This window comes from Chiloscyllium plagiosum, chromosome 24 (genome assembly GCF_004010195.1).
Source record: "Chiloscyllium plagiosum isolate BGI_BamShark_2017 chromosome 24, ASM401019v2, whole genome shotgun sequence".
Classification (NCBI taxonomy): Eukaryota; Metazoa; Chordata; class Chondrichthyes; order Orectolobiformes; family Hemiscylliidae; genus Chiloscyllium; species Chiloscyllium plagiosum.
This window is the reverse complement of record NC_057733.1, coordinates 5,386,196-5,404,226: the sequence shown is the minus strand read 5'-3', so window position 1 is coordinate 5,404,226 and position 18,031 is coordinate 5,386,196. Positions and strand designations below refer to the sequence as shown.

The following is an 18,031-nucleotide window of genomic DNA, read 5'->3' as shown; positions in this document are numbered from 1 at the left end:
GTTGTACATCTGTATGACTCTCTGATGAGTTGTTCTCTGACTCTTTGGCAAAGTGCAAATTGTAATGATCAACATTTCCTCTCTGACCACTGGCTCACTACACCCTCTCAGTTGGCTGAGTTCAAGGCCAAAAATAGAATTGTCGAATTTTACATTGCGGAAGAAGGCCATTTGACCCATTGTGTTTGTACCAGCTCCTGAAAGAGTTAGTCCCATTGTCCTGCCCTATTCCTGTAGCATTCCAATGTCATCCATTTCAAATACCTATCCCGGTCTCTTTTGAAACCCCCAATAGAATCCACCTTCACCACTCCCCAGGCAGAGCATTCCAAATCCTAACAACTCTTGGTGGCACGGTGGTGCAGTGGTTAGCACTGTGGCCTCACAGTGCCAGGGACCTGGGTTCGATTCCAGCTACCGACGACTGTGTGGAGTTTGCACATTCTCCCCGTTTCCTTTGGATGCTCCAGTTCCCTCCCACAGTCCAAAGATGTACAGGTTAGATGAATTGGAAATGCTAAATTGCCCATAGTGTTCAGGGATGTGTAGGTTAGGTGATTTAGTCAGGGTGATAATAGGGTAGGGGAATGGGTCTGGGTGCATTACGCTTCGGAGGGTGGGTGTGGACTTGCTGAACGGCCTGTTTCCACACTGTAGGGTTTCTGTGATGCTATGTATAACAGCTATTGAAGAGCTTGGAGCTGCAGCCTGGTCCTCTCCATGACATTCTCTGCAAAGGGTCGGTGCAGACTTGATGGGCCCAATGGCCTCATTCCACAGTGGAGATATTCTATGAGCTGGGTGTGTGCCCCTGAGCACACTAGCATGCTTGCTGTAGCGTTACAATGCGAGTTACCAGGGCTGCCTGAGGCGTAGCGTTGAAGAGCAGAAGTGTCCCGTCAGTGGATTGGAGACGTTCCAAGAGGCTGGCGTATGTCGGATGCCATGGACATGGTTGCATGTGGCCACTGCCTGTGGAGCACCCCTTGAGATTTTAGTGCCCAGTGTCCAGCATCTCCTTCTGAACAAGCGGAGAGTTGAACCCACCTGGAACCCGCTCTGGTCTCCTGACGGCTAGTTTGTTGGTGAGCTTGATAAGACGGCAAGATACGCTGTTAACAAGGCTTTTAACAAATTGACAGTAGGCACCTATTGGGAACTTGCTAGTGAGTACCTTGCCACACTATATGCTATACCAGATGTTGCGAGGTGATCTCGACATCGAGGTGGGATTTGCTAAACATCTCACGCAGTTCTGCCACTCGTCATGCCACAGCCCATGTCACTCAGGGACTGATGCTAACCCTTAGTCTCCCACAGTGTTGGCTGGCTCGCTGAGATTTTACAGCAGTTTATTTAGTTGAATGTATCAGCTACTCGCCTCATCCACTCCAATGTGACAGCATGTGTTCCACAGTTAAACCAGGCTCTCTGATCACTGCCTCTGTGCACCACGTGTGAGCCCATCTCTGAAAGTGCAGGCTAGAAGACACTTGGGAAGTAGAAATTAGCACGCTCCTAATCCAGCCAGCATATCCGGAGAGATGTTCCCAGAAAAACCCAAAAAGCAGGGTACACAGGCTCGGTGAACTCTGTCTTGAACCTGTGGATCAAACTCATCGTGTTGTCAATCCCATAAAAATCCAGCGTGCCCTCAGGGTAGTCCAAGTAGATGCCAATTCTCTGGTACCTCCCGGACTGCAGACTGACCTCCTGCTTGTTGTGAAGAGCTGAGTACTTGCTGTTGCTGTACAGGAGGCACCAGGACAAACTGTTCCGCCCAATAAGGCTGCACATATTCGACCCTTTCCTTTTGATCCCCCTGTAGGTGACCCCAATTCCCGCCCAATGTCCACTGATCTCCACCTCCCAGTAGCAGCGTCCTCCCGAAAGGCTCTCGGCACACAGCACCTGGGGGAAGTTGCTGAACCTGTCGGGGTGCTCGGGGTAAGGGACGCTTTCGGGGTCAACATCTGTCACTGTGCAGTTGTCATCCGATAGAAGTAGGTGCTTGTGCGCCGTGTTGAGATCAAACGTCAGCCGGAGAGCGTCTGGAGACATAACAGAGAGTGATTAATGCAGCACTCCTTCTGGAGTTATCAATCAGGATTCAATCCATAAGGTAGAAGCAGGGAGAAAAAAGAGAGAAACCCCTGGAAAAGCTCAGCAGGTCTGGCAGCATCTGTGGAGAGAAATCACAGTTAACATTCTTTAGAAACAATCATTCCTCCTGAAACATAAACTCTGATTTCTCTCCACAGATGCTGCCAGACCTGCTGAGTTTTTCCAGCAATTTCTATTTCTGTCTCTGATTTCGGTTTTTGCTTCGAGGTTGTTTCCTCCGGCCGGTGAAACTAAGTCTAGGGGGCATAGCCTCAAAATAAAGGGGAGCGGATTTAGGAGGAATCTCTTCACCCAAAGGGTTGTGAATCTGTGGAACTCTCTGCCTAGTTAAGCAGCTGAGGCTACCTCGTTGAATGTTTTTAAGGCAAAGGTTTTTGAATAGTAAGGGAATTCCTTACTGTTATGGTTATGGTGAGCGGGCGGGTAAGTGGAACTGTGGCCATGAAAATGTCCACCACGATCTTATTAAATGGCAGAGCAGGCTCGATGGGCCAAACGGCCTACTCCTGCTCCTGGTTCTTATGTTCCAACCACCCACAATGCGGCCCACCCCTCCATCCTTCCTTTACTGTTGAGACACACTTCACTTTACAGCTCTCAATCTTTGACACAATTGGCTGTTGCTGCCAGAGGTTAGCAGAGGGACTAAAGACTGAGGAAGGAAAGGCCTGAGATAGAATTCCAAAGGCTTTTCAGCTCAGAGTGGCCTGTATCTGAGGCCTGAGAGTCAGAGCGCAGCCTTCTGGGTTAATCTGCAGTAGGTCCCGATCCAGTAACTATGGTGATACTCACGTTGGGATTCATAGAACACCAGCGGTCAACAAGCTAGCTTAAAATGTCCATGGATGGTGTGGGAAGGTTTCATACAGTTTTATAAGGACAAAGCCATATGTACAACCTCAATTAGCTGGTTAATGAACACAGAGGGGATGCACTGAGTCCCTATATGAGCAGGGAAACCATTGATTAATAATAGCAGGAGCACAAAATGGGAGAGGCAGGTAGCATTAGTGTAGTGAATAGTGAGCTAATAGTAAGGGAGTAAGGAAGTTAATAGTAACTTGGAGTAAGGGAGAATGTAATGAAATCTCAACTAGGATTATACTGTATGTATGTTAATGCACAGAGTGTAGATTGGGGATAGTCAGTCACAGATTTCCAGGCCGGATTGTGATGTTGTGATAGCAGAAACCCGGCTCAAGCAAGGACAGGCCTGTGTGTTAGAAGATGTTCAGAAAATATTGCAGAGAGAAAAACGGAGGGGAGGGGATTTTGACTGAGCAGCATTGCAGTGCTAGAGAAAGAGGGTATCTCAGAGGGTTCAAAATTGGTTTGGTTTGAGCTAAGAAATGTCTTCCCCTGCACTGTGACAATTATGTGTTCTGTAGGGGGAGACACTGAGCTGCAGGGGAGACACGGGTCCACTGGATGCTCTGAAACATGGAGGCAAAGGAAAGAGTCCTGTATTGTGCGTCAAGATGGAGCAGCCTCCTCTGCACACAAGGACGATCCTTCCCAATGTGCTTCAGCTGAGATTAACCAGTATCCGATTCCTTCAACATAACCCCCCTGCTCTTACAATCTACTGATGAAGCCTAGAACACTGCACTTTCTACCTGTCCTGCCACTTTTAATGACTTCTGCAGGTATACAGCCAGGTCTGTCTGTGTCTGTAGAATAACACCCTTTCGTTTTAGTTTTACCAGCCTCCACCACTTCCTCAGGCAGCTCATTCCATACACGCACCACCCTCTGCGTGAAAAAGTTCCCCCTAGGTCCCTTTAAGTATTTCCCCTCTCATCCTAAACTGGTGGCTCAGTGGTTAGCACTGCTGCCTCACAGCGCCAGGGACCTGGGTTCAATTCCAGCCTCAGAAGACTGCGTGTTTATACATTCTCCCTATATCTGCGTGGTTTCCTCCCACAGTCCAAAGATGTGCAGCTTAGGTGAATTGGCCATGCTAAATTTCCCATAGTGTTAGGTGTATTGGTCAGGGGCAAATGTAGCGTTGGGGAATGGGTCTAGGTGGGTTACTCTTCGGAGGGTTGGTGTAGACTTGTTAGGCCAAAGGGCCTGTTTCTGTACTGTAGGGAATCTAATCTATGCCCTCTACTTCTGAACTTGCCCCCCACCCCGCAGAAAAGACCTTGGCTATTTCTCTCTATCTATGCCCCTCATGATTTTTTAATCCTCTGTAAGGTCATCTCTCAGTGAAAACAGCCCCAGCTTCTCCCTATAGCTTAAACCCTTCAACCCTGGCAACATCCTTGTAAATCTTTTCTAAACCCTTTCAAGTTTTATAACATGTATCCTATAGCAGAGACCAGAATTGCATGCAGCATTCCAGCAGTGGCCTTACATCAGGGGCAAAGTTTTCACACAGAGGGTGGTCAGTGTGTGGAATGAACTGCCAGAGGAAGTGATGGATGCAGCTACAGTTGCAACATTTAAGAGACATTTGGACAGGTACATGAATAGGAAGGGTTTAGAGGGATATGGGCCAAATGCAGGCAAGTGGGACTAGTTTAGATTGGGGAAATTTTTTTTTAGATTCCCTACAGTGTGGAAACAGGCCCTTCGGTCCAACCAGTCCACACCAACCCTCTGAAGAGTAACCCACCCAGATCCATTTCCCTCTGACTAATGCCCCTAACTCTACGGGCAATTTAGCATGGCCAATTCACCTAACCTGCACATCTTTGGACTGTGGGAGGAAACCGGAGCACCCGGAGGAAACCCACACAGACACGGGGAGAATGTGCAAACTCCAAACAGACAGTCACCCAAAGCTGGAATCGAACCCGGGACCCTGGCGCTGTGAGGCAGCAGTCGGCTTGGATTGGTTTGACCGAAAGGGTCTGTATCTGTATCTGTGACTCTATGACTCTATGACTATAACTCTATGATTATGACTCTATGACTGGTTAAAGCAGGATCGTTGCTGCTCTGTAAAGTTAATTTCAAATGTGATTTAGTTCCTAAGATTCTGTACTTTCTCAGACCTACAGAAATTAGACACATACTTACGTTGTACATAATCTGCTTTCTGCTTACTGTCGAGATCAGCCTTTGTTTCCATGGGACATACAATCGCTGGGCTGGTGGAGATCTCTTTCTCATTATCTGTGAACAGGACAGAAATCAGAGTCAAAAGGCATTCAACTTATGTGTCCTCCACCTAATGTTTTACTTTGCCTTCATTCACTTATGGGCTGTGGGCGTCGCTGGCTGCGCCCAACATTTGTTAACCATCTCTAGTTGGCCTTGAGAAGGTGGGGTAGAGCTGCCTTCTTGAACCACTGCAGTCCATCTGCTGTGGGTTGACGTACAATGCCCTGAGGAAGGGAATTCCAGGATTTTGGCTCAGCGACAATGAAGGAACAGCGATATATTTCCAAGTGCCTTGGAATAACGGAACACATTCCCCATCAAACACTCCCAGGGACAGCATGGGGTTAGATATAGCATAAAGTTTCCTCTACACTGTCACCATCAAATACTCCCAGGACAGGGACAGCATGGAGTTATTGGAATAATGGAACACATTTCCCATTGAATATCCTGGGACAGGTATAGCATGGGCTTAGATATAGAATAAACCTTTCTCTGCACTATCCCCATCAAATAATCCCAGGACAGGGACAGCATGGGGTTAGATACAGAATAAGGGGAGAAAGTGAGGTCTGCAGATGCTGGAGATCAAAGTTGAAACTTTATTGCTGGAACAGCACAGCAGGTCAGGCAGCATCCAGGGAACAGGAGATTCGACGTTTCGGGCACAGGCCCTTCTTCAGGAACCTGAAGAACCTGAAGAAGGGCCTGTGCCCGAAACGTCGAATCTCCTGTTCCCTGGATGCTGCCTGACCTGCTGTGCTGTTCCAGCAATAAAGTTTCAACCTAGATACAGAATAGACCTACCTCTACTCTGTCCCCATCAAAAACCCCCAGGACAGGGAGAGGATGAGGATAGTTACACTGTAAAACTCCCCCTACACTGTCCCCATCAAACATTGTCAGAATAGGGACAGTATGGAGTTAGATACAGAGTAAAGCTCAATCTACACTATCCCCATCAAACACTCCCAGGACAGGGACAGCACAAGATTAGATACAGAGTAAAGCTTCCTCTACACTGTCCCCATCAAACACTCCCAGGACAGGGAGATCACAAGGTTAGATACAGAGTAAAGCTTCCTCTACACTGTCCCCATCAAACACTCCCAGAACAGGGACATCACAAGGTTAGATACAGAGTAAAGCTCTGTTTATGGTTCCAAGATGAAGTATAATTGTTTTTATTCACTTACAGCATCTGCATGTCGCTAGCTAGGCCAGCATTCATTGTCCATTATTAATTAACTGCCCAGAGAAGGTGATGATTAGCCAACTTGCTGAACTACTGCAGTTCTTGGTGTGGATTGACTCCTGCATGCCCTTAGGGAGGGAGTTCCAGGATTTTGACCCAGGAACAGTGAAGGAACAGCGATATATTTCCCAGTCAGAATGGTGAGTGGCTTGAAAGCGAACACACAGGTGGTGGTGTTTCCACATAGCTGCTGCGTTTGTCCTACTAGATGGTAAAGTTTGTGCGTTTGGAAGGTGCTCTCTGAGAATCTTTAGAGAATTGCTGCAATGCATCTTATAGATGGTACTGAACGTTGGTGGTAGAATTCGTTGATATGAAGTCATGAGATGTGATATCTGATGGTCATCAGCTATCTCACTCTGGTACTTGCCCTAAGTACTGACCATCTGACAGTGCGGCACTCCCTCAGTACTGGCCCTCTGACAGTGCAGCGCTCCCTCAGTACTGACCATCTCTCAGTGCAGCACTCCCTCAACACTGACCCTCTGACAGTGCAGCACTCCCTCAACACTGACCCTCTGACAGTGCAGCACTCCCTCAACACTGACTGTCAGTGCCTGTCACATCAGGGCAGGACACGGATCACACGGTCATGAAGAATTCTATGAATATTTATGACATCTCCTGGTATTTACATACTTACACTCCGCTGATAGGCACTTGATATGAGAAAAAAACTTTTTCCACACATCAAGTGGTCAGGGAATAGCGTGCAGTCTCTGGAAATGTAGTGGAGGCAGGTTCAATTGAGGCATTCAAGAGGGCATTGATTTTTTTTTGGATAGTAATTGTATGCATGGAAATGGGGAAAAGAAGGGAGATTAGGGGAAATAGAGCAGAAATGGATAATAGATCTAGTGTGGCATGATAGTCGAGATGACCACCATAATAATTCTGTGATTAAAAGCAACTCAGAAGGATCTGGAGAGTATTTCAAGAACAGCTCAAGTAAGAATTGACATCTAGATCAACACATACCAAATATCTTAGACCGACAGAAACCCTGAGTGCCTGTTGATGACTTGAGGTAAGGTAATGCAGTGGAGGGTAAGAGTGTGATTCCTCCTCCAAACGTCTGGCAGAGACATTCATCAAATTAGCCTCTGCTCCAGTCAAAGTTGAATTTACAGTGTATGCCTGTGTACAACTGTTTGTGATTTTTGTTTTGGAAGAAAGGGGTTGTTGGGTTATGCCTCAGAGCAAGCAAGCGCTATGCCTTTAAGAGATGTGTTCATGATTCATCACTATATCGTGGCACATGGCCTGATTACATAAGGGTCTCGGATTCCATTTCAACTCAGGTCACTTGCAGCATGAAGGAAGTGTGCTACGGTTTGCAACCACATTATGCAGCAGTACAGCTGACACAGCAGTGCCTGTGATTGTAATATCCTTTAATATGAGGAGCTGTAATAAACATCGAAAGAACCTTTCAGTGTTACTTTACCCACATTGCAGGAGCTAACATCAGTATCACCTCATCAGGAACAAATGCCCTGTCGAAGGTTAAAAGTCCATCAGTGCATCGACAGCAGATTGTGAGGGCAGGACTGAACAGACAGGCTTTTAGTCAATGGCTTTTAGTCAACATTGAGCCATTGACCCTATCTCTGAGGTCACAGAAACCAAAGGGGAGGAGAAGGCTCACAATTTTGGAGTATTTGTCATAACTTTAAGAAATCTGAAATGTTTTTTGTTTGTGGAGTATCGAAGCACTTTAATAGAGACCAGTGACAATCTTGGGAGTCTATCTGTGCACAGAAACACCTTGTGAATAGGAATAAAATAAATGACAGCATCATCCTGACTGGAGGTAGATGTTCGGGGCACATGACACAAGAGAGACGGACAGCCTGTTCCACAATCCATAACCCAGTGTACACCTCCCTGCCATCCTATCTTTAATGTGAGGGATGTATGTCAGGAGCAGGAGCAGGAGGAGAAAGCTGACCGTGTGTGATGAGATTATTTTAAAAATGTATTACCTTAAACATAACAGATAATACTGCAGATCAGGAAAACCTCTATCCCCACCCCCATTGTCACTGATATTTAGGAATTCTAAGTGTGAAGTCTGGGCTCTGACATTACTGAGGTCATCTTGCTTACATCCCTCTGTCCTCTCTCTCAAGGGACATAATCTTCAGATTATTTCCTAACCCCATTTTCCTCCTATATCTTTCTTTCACCCTACCAAAGCCGAGCAGTCTGGGCCCGGATCACCAGAAGTGCAGACTTTGGCCACTGAGACATAGGAGTGATCACCTGGCCGGAGATCCCAGTCTATTTCTTGTCTGGTCTGATCCTTCATCTCTCCCCACTGACAGTTCACTGACCTCCCCTGTCCCTCTAGGCCTACCTGCGGGTCCTAGATGGAGTGAGGTGTAGAGGGTTGCTGGGGGAGACAATTGGTTGGCGAGGAGAAAGGATCCCATCTCCTCTCACTCTGGTGTCCACTGACCTTTGGAGACTTCTCCTTCCAGATGTGGGTTGAAGCAGCTATGCAGCTGTCCTGCGATGTGATTGGACAGCTCAGTCATGGCAGTTTCCACGGTGCTAAAGTTGACATCAGCCTCGCAATGTGAGATGGGAGCAGGGTGCACGGGTTTGTTCAACCTCCAATGTTCCTGGAACCATAACAGTTACCACATCAGAAGGGTAAATAATCTCAGTGAGCCTGTAACTCATGTCAATGTGTGCAAATCCCAACATAAGAAGCAAGTGAATAGAAAGAAAAGTCAATATCATTTTATTGCGTGTTACCTACCTGACACATTTCACATATGTCAGGTTGTATTGAACACGGTTCTGAATGTTGACAGTGCCATATCTACCACCCACTACAGCAATGACACAAAGTTGTGGTCACAGACAGCTCAGGATTGCGAAGGTGTGTGATCTAAAATCTAATCCTCCTCAAAGGCTTGGTAACAATTTATCAGGTCAATAGAACAAGTAACCAGCTGCTCTCATGTAATAAATAGACCAGACTCTCCTAGTTAGATCAGGAAGAGCTTTCCCTTGACTGTGTGAGGCCAAGTAGGCCCTGGATTATCTTACACTCAGACGTTGGTGAGAGAGACCATGAGCAGCAGCTCATACACAGTGCTGAGCCAGCATGCCATTACGATGGAATGGATTTTAAAGGTGCTGGTGGTGGTTTAGTTCCTCGAGTCTGAATGCAGCTTATAGAGCCAGTCAGAAGCCAGTGGCTCATCAGCACCACCAGCAGCAGTGGTGTTCATTGCTGGTACTGCAGGAGGCCAAGGACACAAATGCCAGGAGAGGAAGTGGGGTGTACTTGCCTGAGCCCACCGTGCAGGCTATGCTGGGTTGAAAGGACAGGGGCATGTTTTTCCCTGCCACCATTCAGACCTTCGTTGGGCATTCAAGCAGGATGGACCTAACCCCCATTCCCATCACAGACTGTCAGAGAATACATCAGCTTGTCCACATGGTGGTGGCTCCTTCACACCAACTGCGGTGCCCTCATGTGCAGTACCAGCTGTAGTGAGCTGAACCCCTCGTGTGGTCATTGATTAGCCTCTGGACACGCAGGATATCCCAACCATTGGGTTTAATCAGAGAGAGACAGCAAGCTTGCCCATTTTGTGCATTCCCACTCCTTCCTCCAAACCCACTCCCAGGAAGACATCAAATCCATCCCGTAAATCAGTCAATGCAGTCTCTATTGTACAGGCAAGCATGGCAGCCATTTTACTCAAATCAAATTCCATGGCCAGTTAATGTGTCACACTGTGCTCCCCTTTATGTTGGCGACACCAAACACTGACTGGGTGACTGCTTTGTGGGTCATTGCACCTGACCCTGATCTTGCAGTTGCTGGCCATTTCAATGAGCCACCTTGCTTTAGCGTAACATTTCTGAACTGGGCCTTGTGCAGTGTTCCAATGAAGCTCAACCTAAGCCAGAGGAACACCACTTTCTTTTCTGTTTAGGTGTTGTGTATTTGTATTAAGTTTATAAATGTACCACATCAATGAGTTCTAGCTAGTTACAACTTCCAAAATGAATTTCTTCCTGTCATTTCCAACTCTGTATCACAGACCCAAAATTGTGTTCCTTTCCACCTCAGTTTACAGCAATTCTTGCTGCATGTGAGACATTTTTTAATTAATTAATGTCTACTCTCCATTTCTCTTACATTCCCCCACACACCACCACCCCTCCCCCACCCCTCCACTCCTCCTGGCTCTGGGATTTACATATTAATGAACCGAAACCTGCAACCCATTCTAAAAGATGAAAGGCTTAACAACAATCTCGGTTTGTTCAATATATCATTTCAGTTGCATAACACTGTAATATTTTGCTATAAATTCTGTGTCTTATGGTCCTGCTCCACAACTATCTGAGGAAGGAGCAGTGCTCTGAAAACTATTGCTTCCAAATAAATCTATTGGAGCATAACCTGGTGTTGTGTGAATTTTAACTCTGTCACCCCAGATGCTGCCAGTCCTGCTGAATTTCTCCAGCGTTTTCAATTAATGTGTTTCTTGGTGAAGGTGAAATGGTGGGCACAGCAGTTACAAAATTAATGCCAGTAATCTATAGCGGCCAATGAGAAGACTGAATGAGATAGGGTGGGAGAGCCAATGGAATCCTCTTCACTCTTGTTACCTCAGCAGCGGGTATGATATAGTTAATTGGCTGCTCATGGTAAAAGTCGCCTGATTGCTCGTCCAGTTACTGCCCAAACAGTGGCATTGGAAATGTGTCGTAAATATCCATTATGAAACACTCCCCCACGTTATCTAGACACAGTCCTGTGCAGCCAAAGTTGAATTGAAGAGAATGAACTAAATGATCTTTCTTTTGAAAAGCTTAGAGTTAGCTTTCTTGAACTTTGCCCTGGAGGGAGCAAAGGTCAAAAAGAAAGAGACAGAAGCTGTTTTCCAGATGGGCATGGATAGCCAAAGTCTTTTCCCCAAGGTAGGGGAGTCCAGAATAAGAGGGTGTGATGGGAAAGATTTAAAAGGGACCTGAGAGGTAGCTTTTTCACACAGAGGGTGGTGCGTGATGGAAGTGATGGAGGCTGGCATAATTACAACAGTTAAAAGGCATCTGGATGGGTACATTAATAGGAAGGGTTTAGAGGGATATGGGCCAAGATACAAACGCTAAAACACAAGTACCAATGTGTCCGAGAACAACTCCTCCTCCAGTGTTATTAGGCTTCTGAATGGATGTCTCAAACTTCAAATCTAATGTTGATCTTGTTTTTTGCACAGCTTCTTTGCAGCTGTAACTTTGTATTCCTCCCTCTGTTCTATCACTCTGTGATCCTTATCTGGTACAATCTGTCTGTACTGCACACAAACAAAACTTTTCACTGTACCCGCGTACATGTGACAATAATAAATCAAATCAAATCACATTGCTGGCAAAGTGGGACTAGGTCAGATTGGGACACTCCCACTCAAGGTCACCCAATTCACCCTGTCTCACCATCAAACATTACATCAAGCTGGGCTCTGACGCTGGAGTTTGGACTACAGCATTGCACAAGTGCTTAACACCAAGATGAGACAGAGATATCTTACTTTATCATATTTATTACACTCAATTCCTGCTTGTAGCTCACTGGACGGGGACATTTCATTTATTCTCTATGTACAGGAGTGTTCTGCACACAGGCAGCACATGTCAAAACGTGCAGAAAACATGAAAGCAAGAGTTTGGCAAAAGGTGAGAGGACTGTAGGTGATCTCAGGATGTCACGGATGGGTTAGGGGAATGAGCAGGGAGGTTGCTGGATGCAGTTTAGGTAAGTTGTGTGGCTGTTCATACTGTGAGGCAAAAACCAGGATAGAGGGCCCACATCAACTATCAAACAGAAGCAGGTGCAATGTAATGTCAAAGGGAACTGGGAAAATCATCAAGAGGATCTATCAAAAGCACCTGCCCTTTTGTATCTTTGAAAGATATCTCTGGAGTGTTTGAAGAAAAAGTTGCTTGCTGTTTTAGCCTAATGGTTCGAATTACTTCTGCGTGACTGATCTCACAACCATCCATGATCACAGTTGCTGTATCTGCCCTTTCACAGTTTGACTGATGGGTGCAAGTGGTTACATACTCTTTGATGTGGGACTACTAATTCCAGTGCTTTTTGCTTCAAGGAATTGTCCATTAAATGAACTGTTCATTGTCATAAGGAATGTATATGTGGTAATCACTATTTTTTCAATTTATTGAGGTCTGCGACAGAGGCAGAATTTTAGAACATAGAACATAGAACATAGAAGAATACAGCGCAGTACAGGCCCTTGGGCCCTCGATGTTGCGCCGATCCAAGCCCACCTAAACTACACTAACCCACTATCCTCCATATACCTATCCAATGCCCTCTTAAATGCCCATAAAGAGGGAGAGTCCACCACTGTTACTGGCAGGGCATTCCATGAACTAACGACTCGCTGAGTGAAGAACCTACCCCTAAGAGTGAAGAAAAGTTTAATGCTGAGAGGGTTGAGTTGTCTGGAAATCATTTCACAGATGTCTTTAATGTAAAGTAATGTGGCTAGGGTTTCTGCAGACGTTGTATCTGCGAGTGTCAGTTTGTTGATGTGAAATCGTCACACTGGGTTTATTGGGTAGGCAAAAGTGAGGACTGCAGATGCTGGAAACCAGAGTTTAGATTAGAGTGGTGCTGGAAAAGCACAGCAGGTCAGGCAGCATCTGACGAGCAGGAAAATCAATGTTTCGGGCAAAAGCCCTTCATCAGGAAATGACTTGACTCTAATCTCCAGCATCTGCAGTACCCACTTTCACCTGTCCAATGGTAGCAGCCACTCTCTCATCTAGGTGTTCATCTTACGTGAGGTTTGATACTGCTCTTGGGTTTGTCATTGATATGGGCCCTCCTGCCTCTGCCATTGTTTTAACCAATGTATTACCAGTGATAGGGCACAGGGTTCTCTGACTTAATTTGGGGATATACTGAGTGAAAGAGGTAAAAGAGTCATTAGTGGTATAATGTTCAGATGCAGGTTGTCCACACTCTGATACTCCAGTGAAACAAATGGCACTCCATTAATGAGGACCACCTCTCTGTCATTCATTTAGCTTCAGCCTTAGCAGACAACTAACTTGGTGAGGGACCAGCACATTCCATCAAAAATGGAGTATCCACTGTGGCTGACCCTGACCCAGCCAATCATTCAACTTCTCATTGCATTCAATATAAACCAGTCAGTACAGATGGTGAAACAATGTCTCTACCTCCCACAGTACCTTCAGAAGTTGCACAAATAATCGTTTGCCTTTGGCCAGTATTCACCTCTTTCAGTCATTGTTGCTAACTTTAGCATCATTAAGATACCAATGTAAGACTTTGCCCACAACAGAAGTGAGACTCACCGGCCTATAGTTATTAGGGCTATCCCTACTCCCCTTTTATTTTATGGAACTTTAGTTAATAGGGCCTAAGGTGTGCCCATGGTGGATATTAGGTGAGATTACAAGGGTAAGCACAAAGGGAGATAGATGGGAGGCAGGAACTGGCACTGTCATTAAAACAAGGGGCATGGATATGGGGGCAGGGACATTGGCTGGCATGGGTGGTATGGTATTTGGTTGGGAGGGCATAGCATGACCTGAGCGTACTTGAGAGGCTATGGGTTGGGCACAGTGAATGTGAGAGTCAGAGGGATGTTTTGTGATTTATTCTTTCCTTCTAAACTTAGGGCATAGTGTAGGAACCCAAGATTGGCCTGTTGCCCAGTCTGCCTCTGTAACCAAACCTGGGATTGAAAATCCAAGCCTAGGTTTGGTCTAACCAAGAACTGAATACAGGGTTTCATACAAGCTCCCTAACTTTTCAACTCTGTGGAAATGAAACCTAGCTTTTGGTGTTATGAGCGTGTGGCTCCATGTGAAGATTTGGTGCGTTGGGTACTCTCCGGCGAATGAACACACATTAGGACGCTGGTTGAACATACAATGTCCATTCCACTGGCCCGTGAGGTCATTACCTGTAAAACAAACAAGCTGTCATCACTTTCCAGGGCAGCCTGGAGTTGCTGTTTACTGTCCTGCAGCCCAGCAAGAGTAATCCGTTGTAGCTTCATGGATTCTTCCACCCGGCTCAATACAGCTTCCTCCTCACCATCGAGATATCGTAAAACGTCCTTCTGTGCCCGCTCAATGGTTTTCACTAACTCAGCACACTTGTTCCTGGTGTGATGTTTGACCTGCAGCACCATACCCTAAGATTAAAAGCAATGCCTCGGTTATGTAACTCTGTGTGTTCACAGAACTGCCAGCTTTCTGTTTAAACTCAGCACTTCCCCTTACTTTAATGGAGTCAGCTCTCTGCTGCAGCTTTCCAATCTCCTCCGTGGTCTCCAGCAGCTGTTTGTCCACCTCAGTCTGTTGCTCATGGAGTTCTTTCTGGAAAATCAAAGAATTCTGATCAGTGAGGCCCATTGTTGAACAGATGGTGAGGGTCTGTCCAGTACTATGTCATAGAGATGTACAGTACGGAAACAGACCCTTCGGTCCAACTCGTCCATGCCGACCAGATATCCCAACCCAATCTAGTCCCACCTGCCAGCACCCAGCCCATATCCCTCCAAACTCTTCCTATTCATATACCCATCCAAATGCCTTTTAAATGTTGCAATTGTACCAGCCTCCATCACATCCTCTGGCAGCTCATTCCATACACGTACCACCTTTTGCGTGAAAAAGATGCCCCTTAGGTCTCTTTTATGTTTTTCCCCTCTCACCCTAAACCTATGCCCTCTAGTTCTGGACTCCCCCACCCCAGTGAAAAGACTTTATTGATTTATCCTATCCATGCCCCTCATGATATTGTAAATCTCTATAAGGTCACCCCTCAGCCTCCAACGCTCCAGGGAAAACAGCCCCAGCCTGTTCAGCCACTCCCTATAGCTCAAACCCTCCAACCCTGTCAACATCCTTGTAAATATTTTCTGAACCCTTTCAAGTTTCACAACATCTTTCTGATAGGAAGGAGACCAGAATTGCAAGCAATATTCCAACAGTGGCCTAACCAATGTCCTGTACAGCCGCAACATGACCTCCCAGCCCCTGTACTCAATACTCTGACCAATAAAGGAAAGCATACCAAATGCCTTCTTCACTATCCTATCTACCTGCGACTCCACTTTCAAGGAGCTACGAACCTGCACTCCAACGTCTCTTTATTAAGCAACACTCCCTAGGACATTACCATTAAGTGTATAAGTCCTGCTAAGATTTGCTTTCCCAAAATGCAGCATCTCGTATTTATCTTCAACTGCCACTTCTCAGCCCATTGGCCCATCTGGTCCAGATCCGGTCCAGATTACTGTACCTCTTATGCTCGCATTCAATATGGATCACAGTTTCTCTCAGTACCTCCACATTCTCCCTAAGCACGCACCATCACCACCCTCCACCACCGCCCCACCCCCCACCCCACTCTTGCGTTGGATTGGAACACAGCCACAATGGGCCCAGGTCAGTGGGGGCATACATGGGGATCCATTCATCAAGATTCAGGTTTCCAGAGACCTCGCTGAGCTCAGATTGGGGAGGGGGAGCCAGGGTGGGGATGATGCTGTGGTCAGGGGGTGCGGACACTGGACCTGGATCAGATTCAGGAGGATGGGGGAGGGGAGGCTGTGCTGGGGTCAGGGGTGCGGACACAGTGCTCAGGTCTGGGCCTGGGGATGATGTGCCTGGTCAGTAGGTAGGGGGTGGGAACACTGTGACGGGTTGGGGGAGAGGATGAGGACAAGGTGCCTGGGTCAGGAGGAAAGGGTGAGGCCGGGGTGGGGGGTGGGGGGTGAGGACACTGTGTCCAGGTCAGAGGTAGGTGGTGAGGGCAATGTTCCCGGGTCAGGGGTTGGGAGTGGGGACACTGTGTCTGGGTCGGTGGTAGCGGGTGGGGACACTGTGCCTGGGTCGGTGGTAACGGGTGGGGACACTGTGCCCAGGCCAGGGGTAAGGGGTGAGGACAATGTGCCTGGATCGGGGTAGGGGGTGAGGACACCGTACCTGGGTCAGGGCAATAGGGGTGGGGCATGGGGACACTGTGCTGGGGTCAGCAGCGTGTGGGTGTGTGTCTAGGGGCTTACTCCAGGAACGCCGTCAGAGCTTAGTCTCTCACCCTCCAGCCACATCCATGATGTAAGGTCCCCACAGGTCATCACCGCATGGACTCTGGGAGAACGTGTGGGAGAAAATGGAACCCAGCAACACTGTTTGGAAATAAAAGGTCTCGTTTTAACACGGATGTGAAAAGAGTTTTATTTTTCACTGAGGGTTGTAAACCTGTGCAGTTCAACATCACCAGTATTAATTACCTGCCTCGCATCTCCCAATGTAAAGGAAATGTTCATCCGTAAAATAACATGACCATCAAAACCAATGAATCACAATGCTGCAAAGCTGAGCTGCTTCCCAAAGCGATAATAGTCACATCATTTTCCCTCACTCAAATGGCCTCAATATAATCTGCTCCAGTTTATCTTTACGTCTTTTTTTGATGATGAGACATGGGGTGCCACTGAGTAAGACAGCACTTATTGACCATATCCAATTACCCAGGGGACAATGAAGGGTCAGCCCCACATTGTTGCAGGTCTGTAGTCACATGTAGGTCAGACAAGGGTTTATAGAGTCATAGAGATGTACAGCACAGAAACAGACCCTTCGATCCAATTTGTCCATACTGACCAGATATTCTAATTAAGTCTAGTCCCACTTGCCAGCATTTGGCACATGTCCCTCTAAACCCTTCCTATTCAATACCCATCCAGATGCCTTTTAAATGTTGCAATTGTACCAGCCTCCACCACTTCCTCTGGCAGCTCATTCCATACACGTAATAAAGTGCATGATAAAGTTGCCCCTTAGGTCCCTTTTATATCTTTCCTCACTCATCCTAAACCTATGCCCTCTAGTTCTGGACTCGCCCACCCCAGGGAAAAAAACTTTCTCCATTTATCATATCCATGTTCCTCATGATTTTATAAACCTCTATAAGGTCACCCCTCAGCCTCCGATGCTCCAGGAAAAACAGCCCCAGCCTATTCAGCCTCTCCCTATAGTTCAAACCCTCCAACTCTCGCAACATCCTTGTAAATCTTTCCTGAACCCTTTCAAGTTTCACAACATCCTCCCTATAGGAAGGAGACCAGAATTACACGCAATATTCCAGGACAGCTTTTCATTCCGGTATTTTACAGATTCAAATCTTTCACAATCTACCATGGTGGGATTTGAGCCTATATCCTGAGAACATTAGCCTGGCATTCAAGATTACTCGGAGAAAGTGAGGACTGCAGATGCTGGAGATCAGAGTCAAGAGTGTCACTGGACTAGTAATCTAGAATCGAGACTGTGGTGCCTGGAAAGCACAGCAGGTCAGGCAGCATCCAAGGAGCAGGAGAGTTGACGTTTTGGGTATAAGCTGATTCCTGATGAAGGGCTAATGCCCAAAACGTCGATTTTCCTGGTCTTTAGATGCTGCCTGAGCTGCTGTGCTTTCCCAGCAACACAGTCTTAATT

At 46.7% G+C, this 18,031-nt stretch overlaps 1 protein-coding gene across 2 annotated transcripts in view; it reads right to left on the bottom strand.

Annotated features, from left to right (window-relative positions):
* Positions 1 to 589: 589 nt before the first annotated feature.
* Positions 590 to 18,031, bottom strand: part of LOC122561999 (E3 ubiquitin/ISG15 ligase TRIM25-like) — a 36,515-nt gene continuing 19,073 nt past the window's right edge. Inside the window, exons 2-6 of one of the 2 annotated variants that reach the window (XM_043714366.1) lie at positions 14,807 to 14,902; positions 14,485 to 14,718; positions 8,952 to 9,117; positions 5,152 to 5,247; positions 590 to 2,051 (exon numbers count right to left, since the gene is read on the bottom strand). In XM_043714366.1, coding sequence (XP_043570301.1) covers positions 1,519 to 2,051; positions 5,152 to 5,247; positions 8,952 to 9,117; positions 14,485 to 14,718; positions 14,807 to 14,902 — 1,125 coding nt within the window. In that variant the 3' untranslated portion in view covers positions 590 to 1,518. The remainder of the gene's footprint in view (positions 2,052 to 5,151; positions 5,248 to 8,951; positions 9,118 to 14,484; positions 14,719 to 14,806; positions 14,903 to 18,031) is intronic. The other variant, XM_043714367.1, reaches the window with a different exon arrangement.